This window comes from Nyctibius grandis, chromosome 1, assembly GCF_013368605.1.
Source record: "Nyctibius grandis isolate bNycGra1 chromosome 1, bNycGra1.pri, whole genome shotgun sequence".
In the NCBI taxonomy this organism is placed as follows: Eukaryota; Metazoa; Chordata; class Aves; order Nyctibiiformes; family Nyctibiidae; genus Nyctibius; species Nyctibius grandis.
This window is the reverse complement of record NC_090658.1, coordinates 58,485,809-58,512,792: the sequence shown is the minus strand read 5'-3', so window position 1 is coordinate 58,512,792 and position 26,984 is coordinate 58,485,809. Positions and strand designations below refer to the sequence as shown.

The window sequence follows — 26,984 nt, the reverse complement described above, 5'->3', positions numbered from 1 at the left end:
GGCAAATTCTGACGCTGACTTCATATAATGTCATCAACTTTCGAGTGTCTCCCCATAGAAGCAGAGGAAGGACCAAGCCCTCATTTACACTTCCAACTATATTAGCTTGCATGATTAAAGATTACACACTTCCCTTTAAAGTAGCTTTTATAGACATGAACACATATATCTTTAAGGAAATACATGAGCTCGAGATTATAACATCTAACTTTATTTCACATTCTGAAGCTTCCAGAGTGCTTGCAAAACATTAATTTCAGACATTGTTTAAACCAATACTTAGGTATCTGACATCCATACTGGTTATGCACCAAATAATACGTGTTTTTAATCTCCCTAATCCAGGCGACATAAAAAAATGTTTTGATATCTGGTGCAAATTTCAGGAGGAAAATAATACAGGACATTTTAGCTTCCCTTTCTACATTGTTTACTAAATATAGTGTAATACAAGTAATAATACGCTGTGGAAAGTTCTGCTGTAAGGTAATAGTAATGTGCATTTACAATCCAGGAGTAAAAATTTACTCATCTAAAATGATTTCCATCTCAAGGAGCAAGCCGTTTCGGACAGCTAGGTACACACTGTAGGCCAAGTTGTGTCTTCAAATAGACCACCAAACTCAATAAGCAAAGGGAGCAGGCTTGGATTCTGCTTTTCATAGGCATGTTAGAATAGGTGGCATCACCTATTCTAGAGCTAGGACACTGTGAATGCACTTGTTCATGCAGAATTCACCAGACTCAATAAGACTAAATGAAAAAAATATTATTAATGAATGAAATACAACAACTTACTTTCTCCAGAGGACTATTGTTTTAAGTCCATAGCCCATGACCATCCAAATGCAGTTTTGCAGTCTTATCAGCAAGACCTCGGTGTACTAGAACCCATAGTGTCTGCAGTGAAACATCTGTAAACTCTGTAAATTGTTGTTCTTCTAGCAAGGACATATATCCCTCTAGAAGGGAAAATGTTGCACACAAAAAATAAAAAAAATGAACGCCAGTCAGTAAATACATGCAAAATAATTTGCCTTTAGAATAAGGAATACTTGTGGTTTACAGCAAGTAACGCTTGTAAGCTCTATGTTTGTGGTAATATTTGCAAATGGCGTGATGTTGGGCTGGAAGATTGTAGTTCAGAGATCAATACCAGTGCGTCCTGAGGGATGCAGTGCTTGGCAAAGAGATGCATGCTGCCAGTCTCCAAAAGCCTGGAAAATAAGGTGTTAAGCATTTTGCCCGTTCTCAAAAGCTGATGAATCTTTGTCCCTCCCAGAAGACAGATGAGGACTTATTCTCTCTACAAAAGCACAGGATCAGGAGTCCTGTGGCTGGTAGTTGCCCAGCCCTTTTAGGAACAACAGGCTTATTTGTAAGTGAGCTCCTCTACTTGTGGAAATTCTTTACCCTTTATTTGAACATGAAATATTTAACAGGAAACTGATACAATAAGACTTAAACCAAGCCCCATTTATCTGTGATATTTCCGAATCCTGGACTTCTCTCACATCAGTGCAATTACTATCTACTGAGCCAGGGGTTAGCTTGACACGATAAATGTATAACAGTTAAGAATGTATGTTAACCTCAACTAAATATTCCATCTTTATGTTCATATTCCATCTAATTGTACAATCCCAGTATTCAGCCATAGATGTCTAAAATCTTGCTTTAGTGAAAGACAAGATTTCAGTGAATAATTTGCCAGGAAAATTATACGTTGGTAGAATTTGAGAAATACAATTTGAAATAAGGATATGAGTAATCCCGTAGCAAAGCAGGAAACTTAATTAAAAAAATAGTTGTCATTCATGCTGCTTATCTTGATAACCAGAGCTAGAAAAATGAAACATGAGGAATTCTGCTCCCATACAACCCTTACTGGGTATTGAAATATCACTACCTGTTCCGCCAGCTACAGACAGAAAATTCTTTATAATTGTTACCATGCATTTAGTGCGTTGTTCGAAACTTCTCTCTGCATGAAGCTTCGTATACTTCAACATTTTTTCCACACTGTGAGGAATTTTATACAAGCAGCCCTAACACAGAGTCTTTTAAGATCCTCTACAATCAGCAGAACAGGATGCCTATGACCACAGCCAGGACTGTGTCGTTAAATATCCTACAAGGTTTGTGTCTAAGGTTCCTCAGACAGAAGCTGTTCTGTGGTTATAGGAAGAAGTTGGGTAATGGGACATGTTGTCTCAAAATTTAACATCCTTGGAAAAATGCATAAAACCAGAACTTCTTTTTTTTTGTTTGTTTTTAAAGAAAAAAAAAGAAACAGAACTGTGAAATTTGCAGAAGTGTGTGTATCAGTAATTCCTAACATGATTTCTTTCTTCAAGAAATGATCTGGTTTTTATGTGGCAACATTTTCTTTCCTCTAAAGATAGAGTGGCTACAAATAAAGATACCACACTATAAATATGGAAGCGTATGGCAGAGCAGTAAATTAGAGCCAGCAGTGCATAGACAAGTGATTCCTTGGACAGTGGGATATTGTGTTTTAAGAAACCACTGCTACCTGCCTCTTGGCAAGGTATGTCCCCTCCGCAACATAAGCAGGAGAATTCTCAGAGATCTTCATCACGCATAGAAAATTGTTGAGATGATTGAGGTTCCTCTTAAAATATACATGTGCGTTTGCAGCAAGGACCTTCCTCAGGAGTCTGGGAAAGCTTTTATGATGGTTTCATAGGCAGGAGGGGGTGTTTGTGTGGAGTGGCAGATGCGAAGGCTGTTGTTAGACCAGTGGAATTCAGGTCGACTTAAGCTATTGGTGGTGTTTCCCACAAGGGTTGTGGTGGTGTTTGTGGGAGTGAGCGTGATCAGCTGACTGTTCGTCTCCACAGGGAGGGGAGGACACTGCAGGAAAGGGTGAAAGGTGGATGCACGGAAGCTTGACTTCCTGGGGAAAGAGTTGGTTTGCTCCAAGGAGGCTTGCCGCTGGAAGGTGAGGCTGGCCAGGCTGAGGTTGCTCCGACGTTCGCAGCTGCTGTTGCGGTAAAATCCAGTCCTGCCAGTAGTGTTGCCATGGGATAGGGGTCTGGACCGACGGCTGAAGGCTGAGGAGCTCCCCTGGGAAATGTGGGCGCTAGCTCTGCGACGGGACAAGCAAGTGAACAATGCCCAGATGATCCCTCCAATCACCAGTCCAACTACCATGGACACTGTGAAGGCTATGGTTATCTGCTCTGAAATACAGCAAAAATACACAGCAAAGTTATTTCATTAACTCTGAAGGATTTTCCTGCCAGAAAATTAATTGAAGATGGCAGCCTCCTTAAAAGATGAGCAAACCCTAGGATCTTTGTATGTAATACATGAACCTTACAACACAAACACAGCAGTTCAGATTGCTCTCACTATATGGTGTTTTTTCTTTAATTTGGGTAATTCAACAACATCCACAAAGTAGCTTGCATTTAATACCAGTTTCTGTACCAATGCAAGGGAAAAGTCTTTAGTCTTGCCCAGAATCAGCCACCCACCAGCCCCAAGGTGTGTTATAAAACTGCCAAGTATTTGCTTCTGTGGGCAATATGAGGTGCAGATTTATGCAGACTTGTTGTTCTGTTTATAGACGTTTATGTTCTATGTGTATGTGTTTGCAAACTCACCTATTACAACAGTGATGTATCTTCTGCCATGTTCTTAATGGAATAAGCCTTGTATTTATTACAACATGAGAACGTGTCTCAGCCTTTTAGTGCTGAGTAACAGATACTTTAAATCTTCATAGTAATTAATGTAAATTACTATATCCTAAATGATTATGGTCAGAGATAACCATTAGTAATACTAAGCCTCTTGAATATTTCCCATCTCCAATGCCCAATTTAAAGATGCATTGATCTGTCATTAAGAAAAGTAAATTTCTAGCTCTTTTAGAGATGCTTTCAAGAATACAAAACCTGAAAACAAAAAAGACCGTGATTAGGATGGTTTTTTCCCCCACATGTTGTCACAGTGTGGAGGAATAAGATTTTTTTCCTTGTATATTTCTAAGAATAGGACAGTTGCTTCAGAAAGCTTCACTTACTTTTGCAATTGAGTGCCAGCTTTATTGCTGTTCTAAAAAGTTCAGAGATACATTTGTCATCCCAGAAATGAATGCAACATCTCTATAGGTCCCCTCAAAATTCAAGAAGGGATTGGATCTCAAAAAAGAAGGAACACTAATGTTGACTACTGGTGGAGCAAAGAGGAAATAAGTCAAAAAGAGCCACGGGACAGCTTGAAACATGTTTATTCTATCTGTGCTGTGTTATCATGTTTTTGAAGCAGTTCCATTAAAAAAGAAATTGTATTTATTGATGTCTACATTTAGCCCACACCCAGGGCTAAACAATAACAGTTTTTCTCTCACCCAACGTCCTTTCTCCGACTGAGGAAGGGAATTGGGAAAAGGAGGGAGACTTGTGGGTTAAAATTAAACATATTTAATAAAATAAAGAAACCAATATAAATGATAATACAAACCACACAAAATTATACTTAGCTACAAAGTTGTAGCAATTGTTGAGAATGAGAAAGAAAGAGGCTAGAAAAGAAGAGAGCAAAAAAAAAGCCCCACCTTTCCCCCGTAAGCCCTCCCTTTTATAGTAATCTTGATGTTAATAATATAGAACACACCTGTCACAGAATCACAGAATCACAGAATGTTAGGGATTGGAAGGGACCTCGAAAGATCATCTAGTCCAAATCCCCAGCCGGAGCAGGATGACCTAGACCATATCACACAGGAACGCGTCCAGGCGGGTTTTGAATGTCTCCAGAGAAGGAGACTCCACAACCTCTCTGGGCAGCCTGTTCCAGTGTTCGGTCACCCTCACCATAAAGAAGTTTTTCCTCATATTTATGCGGAACCTCCTGTGTTCCAGCTTGCACCCGTTGCCCCTTGTCCTGTCAAGGGATGTCACTGAGAAGAGCCTGGCTCCATCCTCATGAAACTTGCCCTTTCCATATTTAGAAACATTAATGAGGTCACCCCTCAGTCTCCTCTTCTCTAAGCTAAAGAGAAGCAGCCTCTCCTCATAAGGGAGATGTTCCACCCCCTTAATCATCTTTGTGGCTCTGCGCTGGACTCTCTCTAGCAGTTCCCTGTCCTTCTTGAACTGAGGGGCCCAGAACTGGACACAATATTCCAGATGCGGCCTCACCAGGGCAGAGTAGAGGGGGAGGAGAACCTCTCTTGACCTGCTAACCACACCCCTTCTAATACACCCCAGGATGCCCTTGGCCTTCTTGGCCACAAGGGCACACTGCTGGCTCATGGTCATCCTGCTGTCCACTAGGACCCCCAGGTCCCTTTCCCCTACGCTGCTCTCCAACAGGACTGTCCCCAACTTGTACTGGTACATGGGGTTGTTCTTGCCCAGATGCAGGACTCTACACTTGCCCTTGTTATATTTCATTAAGTTTCTCCCCGCCCAACTCTCCAGCCTGTCTAGGTCCCTCTGAATGGCTGCACAGCCTTCCATTGTGTCAGCCACTCCTCCCAGTTTTGTGTCATCAGCGAACTTGCTGACAGTGCACTCTATTCCCTCATCCAAGTCATTAATGAATATATTGAATAGAACTGGTCCCAGTACCGACCCTTGAGGGACTCCCCTGGGTCAGCTGCCCTGTATTTAGCTGCTAAGGGCCTTGATCACCATGGCTGGCCACAAACTGAAACAAAATCCCAATGAAACCAGGACAACTGGGTAGACAAAGGTGAGTAACTTTTACAGCATACAGAAGCGCAGGCCAGCTAATGCTGTGCCTGACTGATCATCATAACAGAAGGCAGTAACTCCAGGACTGGGATGCAGATGTTAGAGCCCAAAAAGGGCAAGGCAAGACTAGGTTCAAAATTTTCTTGCAACGTTTCTGAGAGAGAAACAGCTGTTAAAGAGTTTCCCCTGAATTTATAGTGCTGCTCAAACAGTCGTTTCCAGAACCCGAAATAATGACACCAAGTCCGAATTAGCCAAAGCTAATTCCTGGAGAGGCAAAGAGAGTGGGTGGCTGGAGGGACAGCTATGGAGAGCAGGTGGCTCTGCTCTCCACACAGCAGAGGGAGTAGAGAGGTGCTAGGCATGGCCAACAGGACTGGCCTGCATGCATGGGCACCCCAGTATGCACCAACAGATACCTTTGCTTAAGTCAGGCCTGGGTGCCTGGCAGGGCTTAAACTTAGGACAGGTCACTGCAGGAGGAGGAAAGTAAACATTTGCTTTCCTTCCAGCAGGGCAGATGTAAATTATTAGTGGTATAATTGCACTTTAATACTTAGTTATTATTACCTTCCTTATCTACCTTCTTACTTTTCTTCTCCCTTCAGTGAAAAATTGTTAGCTATGTGATTCATACTTGCAATCGGGGAAAATCAGCTCCTTGAGCACCAGAAAGTTTGGCATAAAAATTTCACAGGTTTTTGGGTGGGAACTCAAAGCAGCATTAAATGTGAACCTAGCCCTTGCTGCTGCCCATCAAATCCTGTCAGAAGGGCGGTATATTCACCCCATGTGCCTTTGCAGGTCTAGTTCTAGACAGGACCAACATTATCATGAATTGCTGACATCATCATGAATCTCCTATCTAAGTTTATTCAGCTTATATTTCTTCAGGATAGACTTGAAGTTCCACGAGGCCCAGAAAAATTAAGCTCTAATTAAGCCATTGATATTTTGGATGGCTATACAATCCTACTGTTGCTTGATTGTAACCTCTGTTTTCAGATAGACTTCTAACCATTATCTTTTTCAAATGGGAAAAAAAAGCAAAGACTGGAGAGGGTAAAGCATGGCATATTGATGCAGAGCACTGCTCTCTTTTGGGAATGCTTTGTTGTTCTTTTTGTTCAGAGGCAGACCAGACTTGACCCTAAAATACAATTTTTCTTTATGCCCTCATTTTTACAACTAAGAAACTCTTGACTGGACAAACTAAAGTTCCTTTTTGCAGGAACCCACAGGCAGCATCCTGCACTGCAACTCCTGGCTGCAGATCAGAGCTCTGTCACCATAAGCAGCCTTCTGACAAACTCATCATGATTCTGCCCTTTATAAAACATCTGCAGAGACACAGCAGGCCTTATCATGCCCCTTTTGGTCAGGAATAGCCTATTACACCATTTTAATGGATTTAATACATTCTGTTACTGCAATTCCTACTCAAACTCCCGAAGGTGGGAAGGGAGAGCCAGGACTTGGTGATCTCCAGCCGAGTAAATCCCAGGGGGTGTCCTAAAGACAGCATTTCCCAAGCACTAGAGCTGCAGTCTGAGTACTCCTACTGCTGTCCCTGCATCGCTGTGGGAAAGTGGAGCAAGAACTAATCCTTTCTTAGGCTGATTTCTTTTGCACCTTGGCTGGAATGCTAGTTAGGTTATTATATTTTGAGACTGCCAAGGGATCCCCCAGTCCCCCACAGGGCTCTGTGCTGCCACCCGGTACCCCTGCTCCTGTTTGGGCTCTCAGCTCCAGCAGGGAGGAGGTAAAGGGGATCTCTGCGGGGCTCGAGTGGAAGCAAAAGCACAGCAAGACACACAAGTGTACCTGGATCTGGGGTTGCCATGCACCGTGGTGAGGATTTGTCCCTGCATCCCTCTAGCCATAATTTTCACCATCTGCACAATCAAATCAGCATTTCACACTGTTAAAAGCAGATGAGTGAATTGACAAAAGTATTGAGTGCAGCTCTTCAGTCCTTCCCACATGCTGTTCCCCTGTGCTGGAGGTACAGCACAAACAATTATCCCTTTGGATAATGTCTTCATTTTCTTTAACTTTGATTCTTTTATTTTCCTACCTCTATACATGAATGTAAAAACAGAGGGTCAAGTTATTCCCTGGGGAAACTCGGCTGGGTTTACACTGACTATTGCAGTTGCCATATAGTACCCCAAATGCTCTCATTTCCATTTGGACCTACATTTAATCCTTTTGGTTCTTATTGTAGAAATATCACTAGACCCATTGGTTACAGACACTTTCTTCTTTCTATTCCCAGACTCTCCCTGACTTCAGTGAGAACTGTGGATCACACTAATAGGCTGAACTTGCTCTTTGTTCACTCCCTGCAGAGGATGAATTTCACTGAAATGTAATTCAGTTCTAAAAACTTACGTTGAAGAATTGTAAATCTATGCCCATTGATTTCCTCTTTAGAATGTCTAACAATCACACCCTGAGGTACATTGGAGGAAATACTACCAAACAGAGGAAAAGATCAAAGGCAGAGTGGGACTTGCTCCACCTGGGATTCTGAGGGGAACAGCTGGCTTTCACAGAGTTGTTTTTCTCTTCCTTAGCCTGGGCAGTGCCAGGGCAGAGCTAGCCTTTCAGGAGAGTCAGAGCAATACTGACACGAAGTGTCTCCCAAGGAGCCTTTATAATATCTTATGGTTTCCTGAGAGCTGTACATGTCATTCTGTCCACTGCTTTTAAGGAAAAAAAAAGATAAAAATTTGGGGATAAGGTAGGGGTATACCAGTAATGATAACTCTCCAGATGCTGGTCCCCTGAATATGTTTTGATCTGTGTGTTTCTCAGGCTGCTCACACTGCCTGCTTTATTTGATTATGCCATAACTGAAAAGATTTGGTACCCCATCTCAGTCAGTTTTCTCCACACTCACCTCTAACACCAGCTGAGGTGAAGGACAAAGGGTTTTTCAACAATGCAGGACAGACTTTGAGGTACAAAGCCAGAAATAAAAGGATAAGGAAACAAAGCAACTGAATATCTTAGCTACATTACCTTTCTTATCTATGGTACTTCCAATGTGTCCATGCAAAAAAGGTTGGAGGTTCAGAACCCACAGTAACACCCATGACTTCTGGATGTTACCCCCAGATCTGAACACCAAGACAGCATGTGTCTTTCAGCCCAACATCTATCCATATCAGGCAATTCCTTCTGAAGTCTGTTTGTTCCCTCCTCTCTGATTTCTGCATGCAGTGTTAAGCAAATGCAGTGCTACAGGTTTGTGCAGGGGATTATTAACTCTGTTATGCAAAGCTTTTTCTTGGTTGTTGCAGCTTTATTTAAGACTTTAGTAACTTTCCACGAACTGTATATATGAAGTGTTAGCATATATCGTATCAAGTTGACAGCCTCTAGCAAGTTCCTAACACTCCATAGAATCCACATAGGAGAAATTTGGACATGTTATTAGTAAAGGTGATAGACTGGCTGATAAGGTGCTTTTCCTAGTTATGGCTCTGAAACAAGTTCTTCCCATCCAGCCTGCACATCAGTAGCAAGGCCAACTGAAAGGGACTCATACCAATCTGTAAGTCTTCTCAGAAGTAGACTGTGTTCTCGCCTTCCTCACTTCAGGGTATACCTCACCAAAAATTAGCAACACAGTCCCTACCTAGACTTATCAGTCCCTACCTAGATTTGTCAGTCCCTACCTAGGCTTGTCAGTCCCTGGATCAACCAAAATCTTCATAAAATAGATTTACTTTTTGTGATGGAGGATCCTGCCTATATCATGGAACTTAGGAGGATCCTTGCAGACATACTCAGGTCAATCTCTTATTTCTATGAGGGTTTAATTATTCTTTCATGTGTATGGACCACATCAGATATCAATACATCCTTTTGAATTCAAAACACGTTTGTATTGAGAATTCATTTACCCAAGGAATCTCCCTCTTGCCCTCAGCTCTGGCTGCGATGGTCTGGAACAGCATTTTGCTCCCTGAACTCAGGAAATCTTTCAGACTTGCATCTTTCCTATAGCCTTATGAAAAATTCCCCAGGGTGTAAAGTTAAGGTGGGCACAAGATCTTCCTTGCCCCATGCTCACAAATACGTATGTTTGTAAACTTTTCAACTGTCCAAGTATACGAAAGGATAGTAGTACCCTTCAAAATCATGTAAGTAGCAGCTTCCATGAGACCATCTCTGAGCAAGAACCAGGGCGGGGCAGGGGAAGAGGGGACCAAATACCGAATGCAAAGGAAAAAGAAATGGATAGCACCTTTTAGTTAGGCTGTGCACACATGACTTGAATTTGAACTGCATCTTTGCCAATAATAGCTAATAAAGCTAATAAAGAGCCACTTACCTTTCCAAGCATCTGTTCTGCTCATGCTATTGCTAAGCACAAGGAGGCAGAAAACACCCATAGGGTGAGATGATACCTACGCATTTGATTTGATTTCTAGTGGGTGACTTTCAAGTATTACAATCTGCTTTATGTTTTGGAGCTGTTAATTTTTTGTTATTGCTTTATAAAAAGAAATAATTAAGTAGTTTTATCTTAAAGTTATTAGAAGTGGTAAGGTAGCTTGTTAGTCAAGAATGGCATTGTTCAGCATTCAGACTCAGCTTGCTATAGAGATGTTTTACTCATATTCTGCCAGAGCAAGATTCAGTTCATTTACTTCAGCAGCTGAGAGTAATCTTGCCATTTTCTTTTCCTCCACCTGCCCAAAACTGCACACCTGACATGCAAACTTTATTCTATGTGGGCTCCAGCAAGCTTGTATGCAAAACGTACAAGCTCATTGATTTCAGCTGTATTGGCAATGAGGAGTGTCAGAACATATCACCATGTTGTATAGTGGAAAAGAGCTATTTTTATAATTTCAATCCAAATATTAGAATTCTAAATTTATTTTCATTTTCATTCTTTCCTTATCACATTTTTATGAGCTCTCTTTCCTTTATGTCATGTCATATGCCAGTGACTCAAAACTTGTCTAAGCTTTCCTCTCCCTAAATGCACACACACTTGCGCACATGCACATTGCCTTGTCCCAAAGCTGAAAAGCCTTGACAACTGGTAGGGAGTTCGGTGTCAGACATGGAGAAATCCAGTTCAGCTCCTGCCTCACCCTATATTTTTTTCCCGAGTGAAAGCTCAGTATAAGAAACCATACAAACCCATATGGAAATTCATACCCGAACATTGCACAGCTCAGCATAGAGCACCAGCTAGCGTATTAAAGTAAGAATTGCACTTACAAATGACAAATCTAATAACCTGGCTAATAAGAATGGTTCAGACACTGTTTTACAGGAGCCTCGGTGTCTCAGGTTTCAGGTGAGGTTCAGGTAAGTCATCAGCGGATGTTCATAACACAGTCTTGTTTGTGCAAAACCAGACGGGAGCAGCCAGAGTCCATCAAAGTTCCGACAAACTCATAGCACCTTCCTGCAGCTATAGCAAATCTACATTTCTAAGCTGGACAGGCTGCAGCTACTTCTCCTCATGCATCCCAGGCAGCAAGTTTGGAAAGGAAGAATATCCTGGGCCCAGAGAGCCACCATTTTTTCCCACCACAGAAGGTTTGAAGTGATTTGAACTACTTGAAATTTTATGCTCGTTCTACCAACTCCAAGCAAACTTAGTTTAAAGCTGGGGCTGGTATCAGTAGCCAACTCCTGAGCTGCTGTTGTCATGCTGAGTTCAAATGACCAATTTCTCTGTATCTAGCAAGTGTTGATATTACTATCTTCCTGATCTTTGTCACTAATTGTATTAGCCAAACAGCCTCTCATTAATCATTTGTAGGCAGTCCATGATTCAGTTGGGTGGGTGAATCAGTTGCTCTGTAATATCAACCAGCTGTGGTCTTAGTCATGGCAAGAGTTTAAGAAAGGTCACACAAGGCTCTTGTGCAAAGAGTGAGAGTGACAGGCAGAAGGTGGTTTAGGTAGTTGTGACATACAGAAAACAAAGAGATGAGGAAGGTGGCATCTGGAAAACAGAATCTGTGGGGGGGAAAAAAGGGTGAAAGAAAAGCAGAATGTGCAGGACATGAGAACTAATAAACAAAATAAGTAAGATAGGCTGTCAGAAATGTCAGTGCTCTACATTCAAACACAGCTTGCTACAGCTATGTTTTATTCGGCCTGTGCTAGTGAGAGATTCTTTTTTTTTTGCAGCAGAGAGTAATTCTCCCACTTCACCTAATAACTAAAAAGTTGTTTTTGTGTCCACTGCAGATAAAATAAAAAGTACTGGGTTTAAAATACAGCGAAGGAAATTAAAAAATGTGTTTCGATCTGTGAGGACAGGTAAGAACCAGAATAGATAGTCCTGGTAGGTTGTGCATCTACCCCCATTAAAGATTTTAGAAACCAATATCAGTCAAGGGCTGTTATAATATAGTTAATCTTGTCTTTAAAAAAAAAGGGTAGAACAGACGACAGCTCAAGGTCTGTACTGACGTTATTTTCTGCAGTTTCTAAGACTTTCTTCGATCAGGTAAGCAAATAGACTCCAGAAGGGTCTGAAAAAATATTAAGTAAATGACAAGGAAAAAAAAATACAGTCTGTGCCCTTGGATTAGTTCTCCGTTTGAAATGCAGAGGGGATGGCTGTTCATTAGAGGGTTAACGGGTCACCTACCTAGGAACAAGATTGCCCTCTGCTGGAAATTTATGCTGAAAATCTAAACTATACATAAAAGACCTTAATTCTAACAAAATAGGGTATCAGAAAAGCTAACAAGAAACAGTCAAACGAAAGATTACAGAGAAGTTAATAGTACCTCAAAACTCAGAAAAACTCTGAATTACATAAACAGGACTAGCATTCTGCAGATGCTTTGAAAGTATGGTAGACTGAGGCACAGCAAGTGTTCGGAAGCTTAGCAAAGTAAAGCTTGTACAGATTTGTGGCTTTGTGCAAATATCTGTGCTGATGGAGGAGCATGAGGCTAAGTCTGTTCTTAAATTCACATTTCTCGCCATCCACAGTGATGTCCAGAATGATCTTCATGCATCAGAGTACATTTGCTTTGTTTACTAATATCATCATTCATTGTGATAAAAAGCCAGAAGAGTAGAATATGCCATCTAAATATCCTACAGACCAACTCAGAGTTAATTATGTTCCCTTGATATTACCGGCAGTTGATTTTTACTGGAATGATAAGTAAAGAGTAATTGTAATAATCAGAAGGAAACATCTAAGATAGAGATGTCAACATGTTTAATTTAATGCCTTTGACATAACTATATAAAACAAAGCAAAGATTCCTTTATGTTGACTGAGATAGAAACTTTGTTACCATGTGGTTTCATTATGATTCTTGATGCATTACGAAGACAGTAATATAATTTTCATCTTTTCCGCATGTGCAGCAAACAATCTTCTGTCAAGGCATTCTCACCAACCTCACAAAAACAGAGCATAGGCCTAACCTATATGGCCTCTACATGAACCTAAATCAAACAGTAAATCACAGTTTGCCACAGTGCAATATGGCATTATAATTGTTACTTAATTGAATAGATTATTTTACAGAGCCTGAGAATAAAATCATTTCCTATACGAACAGAACATGAGTGACTAGAGTGAAATCTTAAAATTAAGGAGGATTTCCTATAATTCTTAAAATTAAGGAGGAAATACCAAAGTAAGTATGCTACATTTACGAAAACAGAAGACATCCAGGGTTAGAATAAAGCACAAGGTTTTCGAGGGAGACATGGAAGAGTGAGGAATATGTTGAAGCCATCCTCAGTCTCACCACAGCAGTTCTGTTGTTTGTGGTCTGAGAAGAGCCTGCCTGACCCAGACACAGCTTCAGGTGGAGCTTGTCCTTACTGCAGGAAGCCACGAAAGACCAAGAAGTGTTTACAATGAAAGCCCAAGTTTTATTAGAATATGAAGTAGAATATTTTAAAAGAGAGAAAACTCAGAGTGACAAGGTACAGTGATAAGTGAGTACCTTGAAATACTAGATATACTAGACATAAAAAGCACATTTCAGCTTGCCCAGTACATCCTACAAACAGTGGTTCTCAATTAAGTGCTTTTTGGAAGTGCTACAACCTCTGCACATTTGCCTCTATGTTTCAAGTGTCTCCTTACATCACCCAAGAGGCAGGACCTTGTTTCTGCTCCTTGCTCTTAGCTGTGCAATCTCTCTCCCTCTCCCCCTGCAACCTGTTCAGCTGCTTCCCAGGAGAATAGCAAACTCCTCTTCCCAGTTTCATCTCTCTTACTCTCCATTTTAAATGTACATCATGTATTAACATAAAAAAAATGAATGAAACAGATACATACAACATAGTTTTGGAGAAGCTGAAGGAAATCTACTGAGTCCCAAAACGATGAAGTTTCTCAAAAACAGTCTTTTCTCACTCAGAAATCTACTGCCTTTGAAATATTGCCACAGAGTATTCTGCTGACAGTTCTAAGTTGTGTATTGCTTGTTCAAAAATAGTCATCAATTAAAATACTATTTAGTGCTCTATTTATACTCTTATTATTTTTTATGATTGCTAAAACTAGGGCCTTCTTCAGGTGAAAATTAAGTAAATTGTACAAAGTTGAAGAATGTGATGAAGAGGAGCTGTTTGTGAACTTCACTGAATACTAATCTAAAGTATCCAACAAAGAAGTATTCAAGGAGCAGGAAGAGGGATCTGTATTTAAATCAGATTTTCTCTACATTTTCACTGCAGTAATACCTGAGTTACATCCAGTAATGCAAAAAATCTCCTGCTACATTTATCTTCCTTAGGGAACAGATATAATAGTGAACATTTTGAGAATACAGAAGTATGTTCATATGTGGTAGCACTGTACTCTTCGATTAGTTATATGCAGTTCAGAAATTTGAACATTTTTTCGCCCAGTACTTCCTGTGTGAGCATCAATCAGTTTCAGAGGTTTCTCTTGTATCAAATATCTATGAATATCTATTTCAGTGTGGGCTAGGAGACCTAATTAAGTAGTACCCACAAGAATCCATGCAGCCACAAGCTGATAAATGCTGGTATAATTTCTAAGTGAGATGATTACTTATCTGGAGTGTTAGTCAAGTCTTGATGACCCAGGACAGATGATCCAGGCAGGAGACTCAGTGTGAAGTGAGACATTGGTGTTTGTCCCACATGAGCCAGTGGTATCTGGGAGACTGTGTTTGTGCCAGGCTGGTCCAGGTCCTACTTGCCTAGAGACTCCTGCACTTCTCAATCAGCAGAGCCATCAATGGTCTCCTTCTTCCTTTATACTCTACCTGCATAATTTATGCACCGTCCACAGAATCCATGTGTCTGCTTGGTTGGCTCAACCTTCCATTACCCTGGATAACTGAGAGATGGCATCAATATAACATAATTTTTTAAAGCAAAAGGTTTAAAATTAACAGATGTCAGTTACATGGTCAAATATGCCAAAAGTGTGTGTTAAGATACTGGATTGTGAATTTAAATATCTGAAACAGGGAGTTATTGTTCTTCTGCAAATAAGATGCCAGAGAAGCAAGGCACAGGCTTCTGCTGAGAAGCAGAAACTGCCCTGGCTGTTTGCTTCAGCAAGCATGTGTCAGAGCCCAAAGAAGATTTTGCATTGCATTGAGTTGATTATTTTTTTCCTCTCCAATTATTTTGCTGAAAATTTCCTAGACATCATTTCATAATGCTGTATATACTTGTATTGATGATGTAGTTTTTGTCGAGGTTATTTAACACGAAAATCTTAATTTACTATTGTCCTGTTTTCAAGCCATGAGAATCATCTCATGTAAGTCTCGTTTCCACCTCCTCAAGTAGAAAGGAATTAAATTATTACCTTGGAACCAAACCTACTGCAGCCTAAAAACTTACTTTTACATTTTCTTTGTTTTTGAAGAGTTGTTAGGAGAATACCTTAGGATTGCTTGGTGCAAACTTAGCTACTATACAATAGATTTCAAAATTTGAATAAGTACCTTTTATTAAGGTTCTATAGGAACTGAAGCTTCGACTTTGAAAAGCAGGAAAAAATGAAGTTGCCTGTACTAACTGTTATTGATAGACTTTTCTGATTTTCTTTTTTTTTCCCAGACAAAAGGATAGGGTTATGAAATGAAGATTATCTTAGAAAGACAAAATAGGTGGTCTTGAGTCTTGATTTTACTTTGTGCTCTTTTGTGATCGTGGACATCTCATTCCATCTCCATGCTTCAGACTAACCTGTATAAGGGAGATGGTACCACTCACAGCCACTCATTTGGCTCACAAAGATTTTTGACTCTTGATTAAACTAATTACAATGGTAAAAAGGGAAGTTGTGTACAAATACAGAGCACTTTCCTTCAATAGGTTCTAAAAGAAGAACTGAGGCAGAATTATTGCACCCATAATGTACTGAGACCAACTCATCTGAATCTGAATCTTGCTAGGCTCTAGCAGTTGAGCATGCAGCTACATGGGATTTTTCTTGGGGAGAAAGCACAACACTAAGCTCCTTTTATTATGTGGCTGCTGATGCCAACAGGTTCACATGCCAACACATTCACTGATGTGGTTCTTGGAAGAAAAAATGTACTCCATTTTCTAAAGATGAGATTACTGGATTTGGTGGATCAATAAAGCGTGACGCTTCGGGCAGCTCATGTGACAACAAGCAGCACCACATACTCAGACAATACAGTAAGTGCAATTGCCAAAATATGCATGCACTGTGTTTGATTAATATTTAAATAATACTCTGAAGAAACTTTGCCTCTTCCTTCTACTACCTTAGATCTGTCTCTTTCCCGTTAAAGATGGTTAAGCATTTGATAAATCAATGGCTTTGTAGGGGGAGGCGGGCAGGGAAAGCAGGAAAGGAGCAGTAATTAGGAGGCAGCCTGAGGATGACTTTTAAAGTCACTTTAAAAGAATAATTTATACACAAGGAAAAAATCGTGCTCTGAATAGACAGCATGCAAGAATAAGACTGGTCTCTTCTCTTCATGACATAGTTTGTTGCTTTCATCCAGCTACAGTAATACTTTTTTCTCTTTGGGCTTGCCAGAATAAGAGCAAGGAAAAAATAGGTCCCTCATTAATATCTACTTTTATCTTTCTGACAGGTCTGCACATAAGATCTTGGAATGGATTTACGTATTAGTTTCCTAAATGTAAAGTCTGATTATTGATATAATCCCCTTTGCTTCAGTAATGGAAGTGATAACTTTCACCGCTTCTCAAATGTTTTACTTAACTCATAGCAAAATAAGCACAATCGTATTAAATTTGGAATAGCTTGATCATTCTGACCCTTGAGAAGAGAGTACATGATTGTCACAGTTTAAAGCTGGGCTGACTATCAAACTGGTGGCAGATGCTCTCTGTTAACCCTCCTTCCCCCTCCAGAATCTGAGAGGGGGAAGATGAGCAGTGCCTTCCTTTTTAGTTACATCAGAAGTCATAGGTTTATTTCTCATTTGGTATAGGAATATTTCTGGAGGACTTCAGAGGAGGAGCCAGGGACCCTAAGTGTTACAGAGGAATGAGATTCACTGCTGTCATGTTGCCACTGAAGGGCTGATGTTCAAACACAGTTGCTGTCACTGCTAATGCCTCACTGTCACATGCTTTTGTCTTTCTTCGGTTAAACCCACACCATTGTTGCCATTTCTCTCAGTATTAACACTATTTATATGAAAGCTGCATCCTGTTTGAGTCACTAGCCCAGGCTGCTCTGCTGCTGCCTTGTGACACATCCCAAGTTAGCTCACACTGTGGTCAGGGGAGCTGGAAACAGGAAGATCTTCTGGTGTCCTTGATCTGGTAGATAGAACAATGTCCTGCTTCCTTGTAGAGATCTTAACAGGTTCAGGCAGAGGAAAGGTGGTATATGTGGGTCTCTTTTGCCCCAGCAGTCCTCTAGCTACCACGATCATTATCAAAATTATCTGTAATACTTAAATCAGCTTCTGACTTGAGAAGTTATTTAGTTATGGGACATATTCTACATCTTTATCACAGGATTTTCATGGGGATTAGTATCTCATCTGAAGGGGAAAAAAAGAGATTGTCATTAGTCTGGGGAAATCTCTGTTGCTCCAGAAGCCATGCAGCAAAAGTTACTCTGATGCTGCTGGGCCTCGGAGGATGCACAACCCTACAGCCCTCTCTAAGCGGTGGAAAAAAAAAAGTCTGTCTTGGTTCCTATATAGGTGAAGCAGTCTTTTACTGGTATTGCTGTCATTTATTTCTGTTTATGTACTATGTTCTCAGGGTCTGTCTGAGGTCCCACTGAGTGGCATTTGTGACAGACAAAACCGAAACTGGTTCCTATCCTAAAAAATCTTCTGAGCTGTATGGGATTTTCACAGTCTGGATTTCTGCACATTCACAATGCAGAGACATTGCAATTATTCTTCATCAATATGAAAAAAGTTACTCATTCAAGTGAAATACTTGGTAAGGTAATCTGGAAATATGGCTTCACTATTAAATTTGTGGCATCATATAACTTTTCACTGAGGAGCAGGAGGGAGAACTTGTAGGTACACTAGATTTAAGATTGATAATAAGAAGGGAAACATTCCAAGGATGTAACATTACCGCAAGGATCTCATTTCTTTCACGGTGTTGTTTAAATGTATCATATTTTATATCTGTGTTGTATATCTGCTCCTCAGATAAATGTACTTGAAAAACATCAGTGTGTTTACAGGAAGCATTTGCAAAGAAGAACTGACTTTCTGTCTGATTCTGTGTCACATTTCAGCTTATCGTCTTTCTCTTCACATTCCTACGGAGCAGCACAGGGAGGTTTTCTCTATTTTTCAAATAGGGACCTGAAATGTGGAGGAACCATCTGTCTTATCGTCTAGAAACCAAAAGAAAAATCTGCCTCTTGGTATGCTTATTTCCACAAACATCTTTTGGGAGCTTGCTTTAAGTTCAAGTTGACCAGAGGAAAATAATTCTAGTTTCTCAGTGAATTTGGGAAGAATCAATGTATTTTACTCCATGTTAGGATCCCTACCTCAGGAATCTGAACATGTTTTGAAGTTGATAAAAATTCTGTGCAGTGTTGGCAGGTTTCTTGTAGGAGGATAACATCACCGTTACCTTTACTCAACACAGCTACACAGCCACACAGTCACTAAGCCAAGTGTGCCTGCAGGTGCATTACCTGATAGAATCAGGGAAATCTGCAGCCCCAAGGACATCGTCTGTCCATACCAGACTATCACAAAGGAGTGTAAGCATGCTCTACTTCTTTCTGTGCTATACCTCATGTTATGCAGTCACACCATTTACACAACCAGAAATTTCTGGTGCAGACAACATTTGCACATATTTTAGAGGAATAATGCTCTAATTAGTCTATCTGATGATTATTTTCTGGGCTAAGAAACAGGGAAGAAGTCTCCAAAGCTATATTTTTCCACCAGTTTTCCTAGCCATTTCATGCAGTGAATTCTGAGAGCTTTCTGCCTAAATGAGGAAATACATCCCTCCTTCCTAGTTATTATTTTATGTGTTAGACTACTTTTGTATTGGGTTGTCCAAATTCACATGCCACTGACATATACTAGAAACAATCAGTGGGGGCATTTGGATTATATGTTCTTCAAAACAAGCTCTTTTTCTACCATCAGTAGATATACTTGGCTGTGAAATGGGAATGAAAGACAAGCTGCTCTTTGTTATTAGAGGTCTTAACTATGGAAAGGTAGCTTTGGAGATGTACAACTTTTGGGGTTTTTTTTAAGGCTCCAGCTTGAGTAGGTAAAGGAGAAAATATTAGTTAAATGGAAGGTTAGGCAAGCAATAAAGAACTAGCAGGGCTCTAGAAAATCTGTAATAACAAACCTGGAAATATGAGCTATTTATGTGATCGGAAAAGATAGGTGGGGAGCTGGAAGGAGGGTTTGTTCACGTACAATTGGCTCTCATTAACTCCGTCATGATGGGGGGCAGAAATCTACTCAATGATTTGAGTCCTTTAATATCACAAACCATGAGGTAAAACCCTGAGTGTCAAGTCCTGTGTGATGGCTCAGTATCCCTGATGAGCTAGAAGCCAGGCTCTGAAATTCAAGTGTTAAGCAGACAGACTTGTTAAGGTAGTGTGTGATAAGGCACCCTGGGAAGTCTGAGCAGGAAAGTTGTTGCTGTAGATATAGTCAGTGTATGCCAGATGGGGAGTCAGTGTGAAGACTGGGTTTTTTTTATCTCTCTCTATATAGAGAGATAAAAAAATATATATGGCTGTCTGTGACCTGGGGGAGATATTAGTACAGGCTCCTGGCCAAAGAACTCAGATATATTCTTTCAGATATGTTTGACTTCACCAAATCAATATGGATCATCCCTTCCTCTGATAACATTTGCTGGGACCATCCTGCTCCTTTCCCTCTCACTTACCATGTATTGGTGAATTTGGCCTGCTTTTCATTTGTATTCTTAATGGGTAATTTTATCTACTGTTTATATATTGTTTTAACTAAATGCAAAAAGGCAATGAGGCTAAAGAAATTCAAAATTGACAAAGTCAGTTATCACTGGAATACAAATTTCATTTATTGTCCCCTATAGTACTAAGAATGGAGAAATTCTACATAGTCATAAAAAATAGTGTGGTGTTTTGGGTCATGGTAATACACATGTTTGCACACCTTGTTTTAGTCTGTTTCCTGTAGAGGACAATGTCCTACTACTTCGGATAAGCACTGGAAGGACTTATTCCCTAAAACACTAGAGCAGGACTGTGTCATGATGTTGGATGAAAGTATTCTTGCCTCTCCCTCTCTCTGTTCTCCCATTGAGGCTGCTTCCAACAACAGGAGCCTGTAAAGTCTGAAGTTGTCTGACTCCAGCAGAATGCCTTCAAAAGGAAGAAGCTCACTTCTTCACATCCCATTCCCAAACTTTTGCAGGCATCACTGATCTAAACTAAAGACTGCAGAAAGAGATTACATCTCCTGTGAAGATATTTATTCCTTGTGCTATGAGCTCCTTATGATGTGTGATATGCTGCCACATATTGCACTTTTAAAATCACTAGTGTTTTCCAAAACACAGAGAAGTGACAAAAAAAAGAGACAAACTGCAAGAAAAAAATCCAGTTGATGCAGTTAACAGCCTGTCTTCAATCACCTTGCTCTGTTTTGGCTGATCACCACTAATTAAACTACCAGGAAGAATATGCATGCTAGGGTGAAATTGTGAAGAGGGAGAAAAGAGAATGGAAGGGGAGGGGAGAAGAAAAGTAGCAATTCAGGAAATACATCCTTGGAGGTTGATACTGCACCTAAACCAAAGGCTCTGATTTTGTCAAGTCTTCCTCCTACTTTGTTCCACTTTAACCCTGGAGGTTGTCTATACTAAGAAAAAAGGCTCCAGTGATGTAAAGCATCTGTAGGTGCCTCTATGTCATGCCTTCACTCCCTTCTATCTGCCAGCAAAGGAATTGCATCTTCAGCTTACTGAAGTCCGCTGTCCTATTAGCAATGCCCAGTCTACCAGGATAAAGGCTCTCTGGAGTTCTCTGGTTTATGTTGGTCTTTTCCAGCCATCAAACTAGGAAGAGAATGGTCTGATTGATAGGAGATACCACTGCCACATCTGCTGTCAAGTGCTCCATGGCTGGCTCCAGATTGCAGCCTTTGTGTGTCCACATCTTCAGCAGCGTATTTGAGGCAACTCCCAGAGTCTTTATTTGACACTGCTAAGGCTAGACTGGAGTGGTGCAAAGTGTGCGGAGGGGAGCAAAGGGAATGAGGAGAGACCACCCAGTGAGTACGCTGGAAATGCACTGACACAGTCACCAGAGTGGAAGCCAACAGGCTTAACCTGGTCACCACACAGCTAGCCAAATGCCTCTTTTCTCACTTGCAAAGAACTGGTCTGAATTTGCTGCTTGCTCTTCTACTCTGCCACAGCTACCACCCATGAAGGATCCCAGAAGATAAATTGGGCCCCATGGCAGTCTTGGTTGGACTTTCCTGTGTTTGACAGCTGTGTCACTGTTTGTGTCAGCACTGTCCTTCACAAGTAGTATTTCAGTTCGTAAAGAGAATGACACAAAGTCCTTGACCACCATTATTGCTACACCAGTAATGTGATACCATGACACAGTGTCAGACGTTAGAATATGCTCATCGCCAATGACCATCTTTTCCAGCAAAGCATATAGTCTGACTTCTTTCAAGTAAACAAATGCATTTTAATGAGAACAAGACCAGTGGGTTGAGGGAGAGACAAAGCAAAATTTTACATTATATTTAAAACCACAACTGCATTTGTAGCTTATAAAGTAAAGTGATAATGCTTAAAGTGTTAGTGCCAGGCAGTTCACAATCTTAAAATGCTGGTAGCCAGCTGATATATGGCATTGTTTCCACACACTAGACAAATAACACCCTGGATTCTGACTCAAGAAAAAAAAATTCCTTAATGTTTTTAAGGTATTAAATTATAATGTTGCGTTTTTAAATACATACTTGAATACAACTAGACTGAAGGATAATCTAGGGATCTAAGTTTATGTTGATTAATATCTGCTTACACTTTTTCTCCCTGTTGATGTCATATTGATCAAATGTACTATTTAAATTAAATTTCCTGATCTGAAAGTATATTACTATCTGCACTGGAGGAATAGGATTATCTCAAAGCCATTTATTGTATTTAATTGTGTGCAACTGAAAATGCTTTTAGGAATTACAAGAAATGCACTTCTGGTTAAAATGGAAACATCTTTGCTTCCACTGTTAACATACAAATCAAAATGAACTCAATAAAGACTATATTAAAATAGTAAAAAATTAGATTAGTAGTTGATGGATGGGTACCAAACCCCGAATTTCTCACTCAGCTTTTGCCAAAACTCCCTTTGAAACTACCAATAAAAACAAAAAAAACAGAATCTCTGTCTACAGTCCCATGCGATACCAACAGTGCTGAAGTTCAGCAGAGGCTGACTTTAAGTGCTTCTCTTCCTACCTCTGCCAAAGTACCGTACCATGGATTCCCACTGCAAAGGTGACTGGAGGCTATATGGCTTCATAGAAACTAGCACCTGAAAGAGATGAGCTCCTGCATCGTTGCAGTAGCTCAGACAACTTGTCTGAAACAGGCACATATGTCTACAAAGTCTCTGCGCAACACCTCTAGTAAGGAACACCTCTAGCAAAGTGAGAATCGGAATCCTGATTTTGTGCTTGTGACACATTACACAGACGATATTTGCTGACAGGGCCAGGAGCTCTATCATGAAACTCATCAGTTTAAACCAGAGGAGGAGGTTACTATTCCGTTTTCATTTTTTTTTCCAGCAGAATTGATTTTAGGCCAGCAAAACTTGCTTCTTCTGTTTTACTCTGCTGCATAATTTAGCATTTCAAAAATACTGCAGGATGGTGATGGTGAAGACTGAATTCAAAAGAAGAATTCCTGCAAGATCTGCATCTAAACATGTTATTGGCTCTCTAGGCCATCACTGACTCTACACTGAGGCTGCAAAAAAGTGAGCTAATTTTTTTATTATTATAATTTGTTACAGGCTTTACATGAATAGAGAGAGAGGATTTAGACGACTTAGGCAATTCACCCAGGATGACTCATATCAAGTTGTGGGTATATCTTGTTTTTACCAACACAGCTTTATTCATGCACGCTTACACTAGCCTGAAGCAGCTGTAAAAAGATTTATATGTGCTTACACATAAATAAGCAGAGGACAGTTTAGTTTGTTCATTGTTTTAAAATTCTTAGAGTCACTTTTAAGATGCTATTGTGTGAATTTCCCATTGGAAACTAGACAGCTTTAGAAAACAGGATGCCCGTATATTTTCCAGAGCAAGGAACCAGCTGTTAGACAATAGATGGTTTATAAAATTGTAAGAGATTAAATATCATTATGAATAGTTGCTCTAAAAATTTTTATAGCATTTATTTCCTTCTCACAAAGTCAGTCCCTCTCAGCAAACCTTTACACACATGCTGAGGTTTACATTTTGTCCAAGTCCATGGAAGCTGCTGAGAAGTCACACATGCATGGAAAAGGATCTGCATCTTTGTAATGTATTCACACTCACAGCACTACATAGTGCGTGGCTTAGAAAAACAGTGAAACAGACTGTAAGCCACATCCTGAAAAACCAGTTTCAAATACTGCATTCTCATTTAATAAAGAATTCAATTTCATTTATATCTATTATGTGCAGTTTTATTTTTACCTCAGATCATGTATCTCCAAGGATGTCAGAAAACACACTTCTATCATTTTAAGTGAAGTTCTCACAGGGAGCTTCTGTCAGTCATTGTCTTCTGACACAGGCTATATAGTGTCCTTCCCTAGTCTACCACACTTTATTAACTCTTCTAAAATCTATCAGAAAAATAGGAAAAACCTAAGAGGCATCTTCCCTTCTCAGGACCATTCAAGCTCCTCGCAGAAACCCAGTCTGTGAGGTTCATCTGCTGTCAGAGCATAAGCAAATGGGAGGTGATCAGGGCTGGGTACAGTGTCAGTCCCTAGCAAGATGGGTGGGCAATGCCGGTGAAAGGAGATGCTGACCCTTTCAGCAATAAGACAGCTCATGCGTGTCCTCTGTGTTTTCAAATGCAGCTCTTCATGTTGAAGGACCAGGGATTGGTGCACCTGGAGAAGAACCTTAAATGGAAAAACAGAGTAACAGCAGTAGCAGTGGGGTCAGCTGCATGCAATTTGCTGTTGAATTTAAATGTTCACTTCTTAAGTACTTTTTTTGACTCTTCATTAAGAGGGAGAACACTTTGCCCACAGTCTGAGCGTTACAGTTAATGAATCCTTAGAGTTTCATATAACTTTGCCATTTCTTGTTTATGTTTCCATGACAGTGAAGCAATAATTTACCTCAGAATAAAAGCAAATCTGCAGTAACAAGGGACAGCATCTTTCACACAAGGATTCTTAAAGTACACGTTGATGAAAGGACTTTCATTTCTGTTCTGAAAGAGACATTTTAGAATTATGTGTAGTTCCAATCTACAAAAATTATAGTTATTCTTCAGAGTTCAGCAGGCAGCCTCTGGACAACAAGAAAGTCTGAAACAGTAATAACAGTATTTTTTCCTCAGTTAATCTGCAAGTATTTCTCAAAGATGTCCAGTATCATTATCCTACTTTTTAGCCCAAGACACAAAAATGAAGTGAGTTGTTCATGGTCTCCCAGTAGGAAAATATATATGTCACTGCAGGAAACGCGGATGGCATTCAACAGACCCTTGTTTCATATGCTGAGGAAAAGACTGGACATGGCACTTAGTGCCATGGTCTAGTTGACAGGGTGGTGTCAGGGCAACGGTTGGACTCGATGATCCCTGAGGTCTCTTCCAACCTGGTTGATTCTGTGATTCTGTGATTCTGTGATTGAAGGAACTTCTTTAAATCTTTTTGTATAGTTATTTTCCACTCTTTTTCCAAGGCACTTCTATGCAACAAAAGTCCCATTTTGCTAATGCATAGTATTTTTTAGTTTTAGATAGTGCACAGATTCTTGGAGGGGTCATTGCTCTATAGCAATAATAAAATAGACAAAACCAGATCACATGATCCACGCTAGGGCTAAATGCTAATACATGTTAATGCTAAACACAAAAAGCAATGGAGCTTTTTGGAGGGAAAGGTTCTCCACAGCTGTTGCACAGAATCCTTTAGGATCAAGTCACTGAGTCTAATTACCTTGGATGAATTTCAGTATAACATATACTTCCACCTCACACTCTGTATGTTTCAGTTAAAGAACCATTCCTGGTTTGGGTGAAGGAAAACTGTCTTAAAAGATAATAATCAACATATACATTGAGGAAAAAGTAAGGAAAATCTGATTGTGAGACACCACAACAAATTACAAATAATTTTTCATTCTGGAGGAGTAAGAGTTTATTCCAAAGATTGCAACACGTTTAGTTTTTGTTATCTCTTTTTCATCAGAAGATGAAACAGATCATGTCTGCCATGTAAGTACATCCATTAAACAGTTGAGAATGTCTACCCGATCTGACACATACTGAAGTCAATAGACCCCTTTTCAACTGACTTCAGTAATGAACTTTGTCAAACAATCAATTCTGCCCTGGCAGTTGCTGCTGTCTTGATTAGTTCAAAAACATTATAAAACTTTGTCAAAGAAACATATGGAAAACAATCTTTTGCACTGCAAGAAATAAAAAAATCTATTAGTTACTTTTTGCTTCCAACATGAGGCTTGAAATTATCTAGATGTATTTTTTAAGGCAATCAGCAGCAAATCTCAGCATCTACTTTAACAATATTCTAGAAGAAGAAACAAAATTCTTACCCCAAAACTTTGGTGGCCATGTGATGGGAGAGTAAGTACTGTTTCTATCCATAACATCCAAATAACAAATATAGAATGGTATGTCCACAGAGGAGGAACAGGTTTCTGAACGTTTGAGATTTAGCAGTAGAAGCAATGCTTTTGTGCTGCCAGGGAACTGTGTTGTTTGCCTGAAAGGAAATTGATGTATCACGTTTCCTGCTTGTGGACTCGAATTAGCAAGTGCTAGCCTTATCTTGGAACACCACATGGTTCCCGAGACGGGGGAATAGTTTCCTTCTCGTCATTTCCTCAGCCAGCGCAAATTAAGTCAGAACAATACAAAATCTCCTCCTTCTCTGAAATTTTTTGAACCCCAAAACATTCAGAGATAGAGATATGAAAATTCCTTTTGCTTTCTTTTAAAGATTTTCTATGTTGAAAACCTTCCTTAAAGATTCAAAAGCACTTCTATTCAGTGGGAATTTTCAGTAAGGAAGAAATGCGTCAAGATGTTTTTAATAAACACCATTTTGTTAGTATATTAATTTAGGGTATGAAGATTGTTAAGTATTCGCCATTGTTCCTCAGCTAGTTTGAGGAACTAGCTGGGCCTGACAGTGTAACTGGAGGTATTAATATTTTAATAAGTGCACTTCAAATTTCCTTTGACAGTTCTCTTCCTTTCCACACCCCATTCTAAAATATGAGTTCCCTGGAAAACAAACAGGCTTTGAGCTAATTGTTTGAACAGTTTTAATACAATGCAGTGTTAATTCCCTGTTGGAATTTGTAGGTACTGCTGCTAAATATAACAAATAGCAATAATAACACCTTCACAAAGAAAATAGCCAAGATATTTAATTACATAGACCCAGAAGTAATGGAGAATGTATGGGAATCAATAAAATATATGATTTTGTATTTATATGATAAATTCTGTAGGACCTCATTGTAACTATTTTCTTCTTAAATA

The 26,984-nt window shown here is 39.9% G+C and overlaps 1 protein-coding gene across 1 annotated transcript; it reads right to left on the bottom strand.

Moving 5' to 3' along the window:
* Nucleotides 1-195: 195 nt before the first annotated feature.
* MYCT1 (MYC target 1) lies at nucleotides 196-26,279 on the bottom strand. The gene is made up of 2 exons (XM_068402691.1): nucleotides 26,030-26,279; nucleotides 196-3,206 (listed from the first exon to the last, which is right to left on the bottom strand). The coding sequence occupies exons 1-2, from the start codon at nucleotides 26,277-26,279 to the stop codon at nucleotides 2,674-2,676; spliced, it is 783 nt and encodes a 260-aa protein (XP_068258792.1). The 3' UTR covers nucleotides 196-2,673.
* Nucleotides 26,280-26,984: the final 705 nt, after the last annotated feature.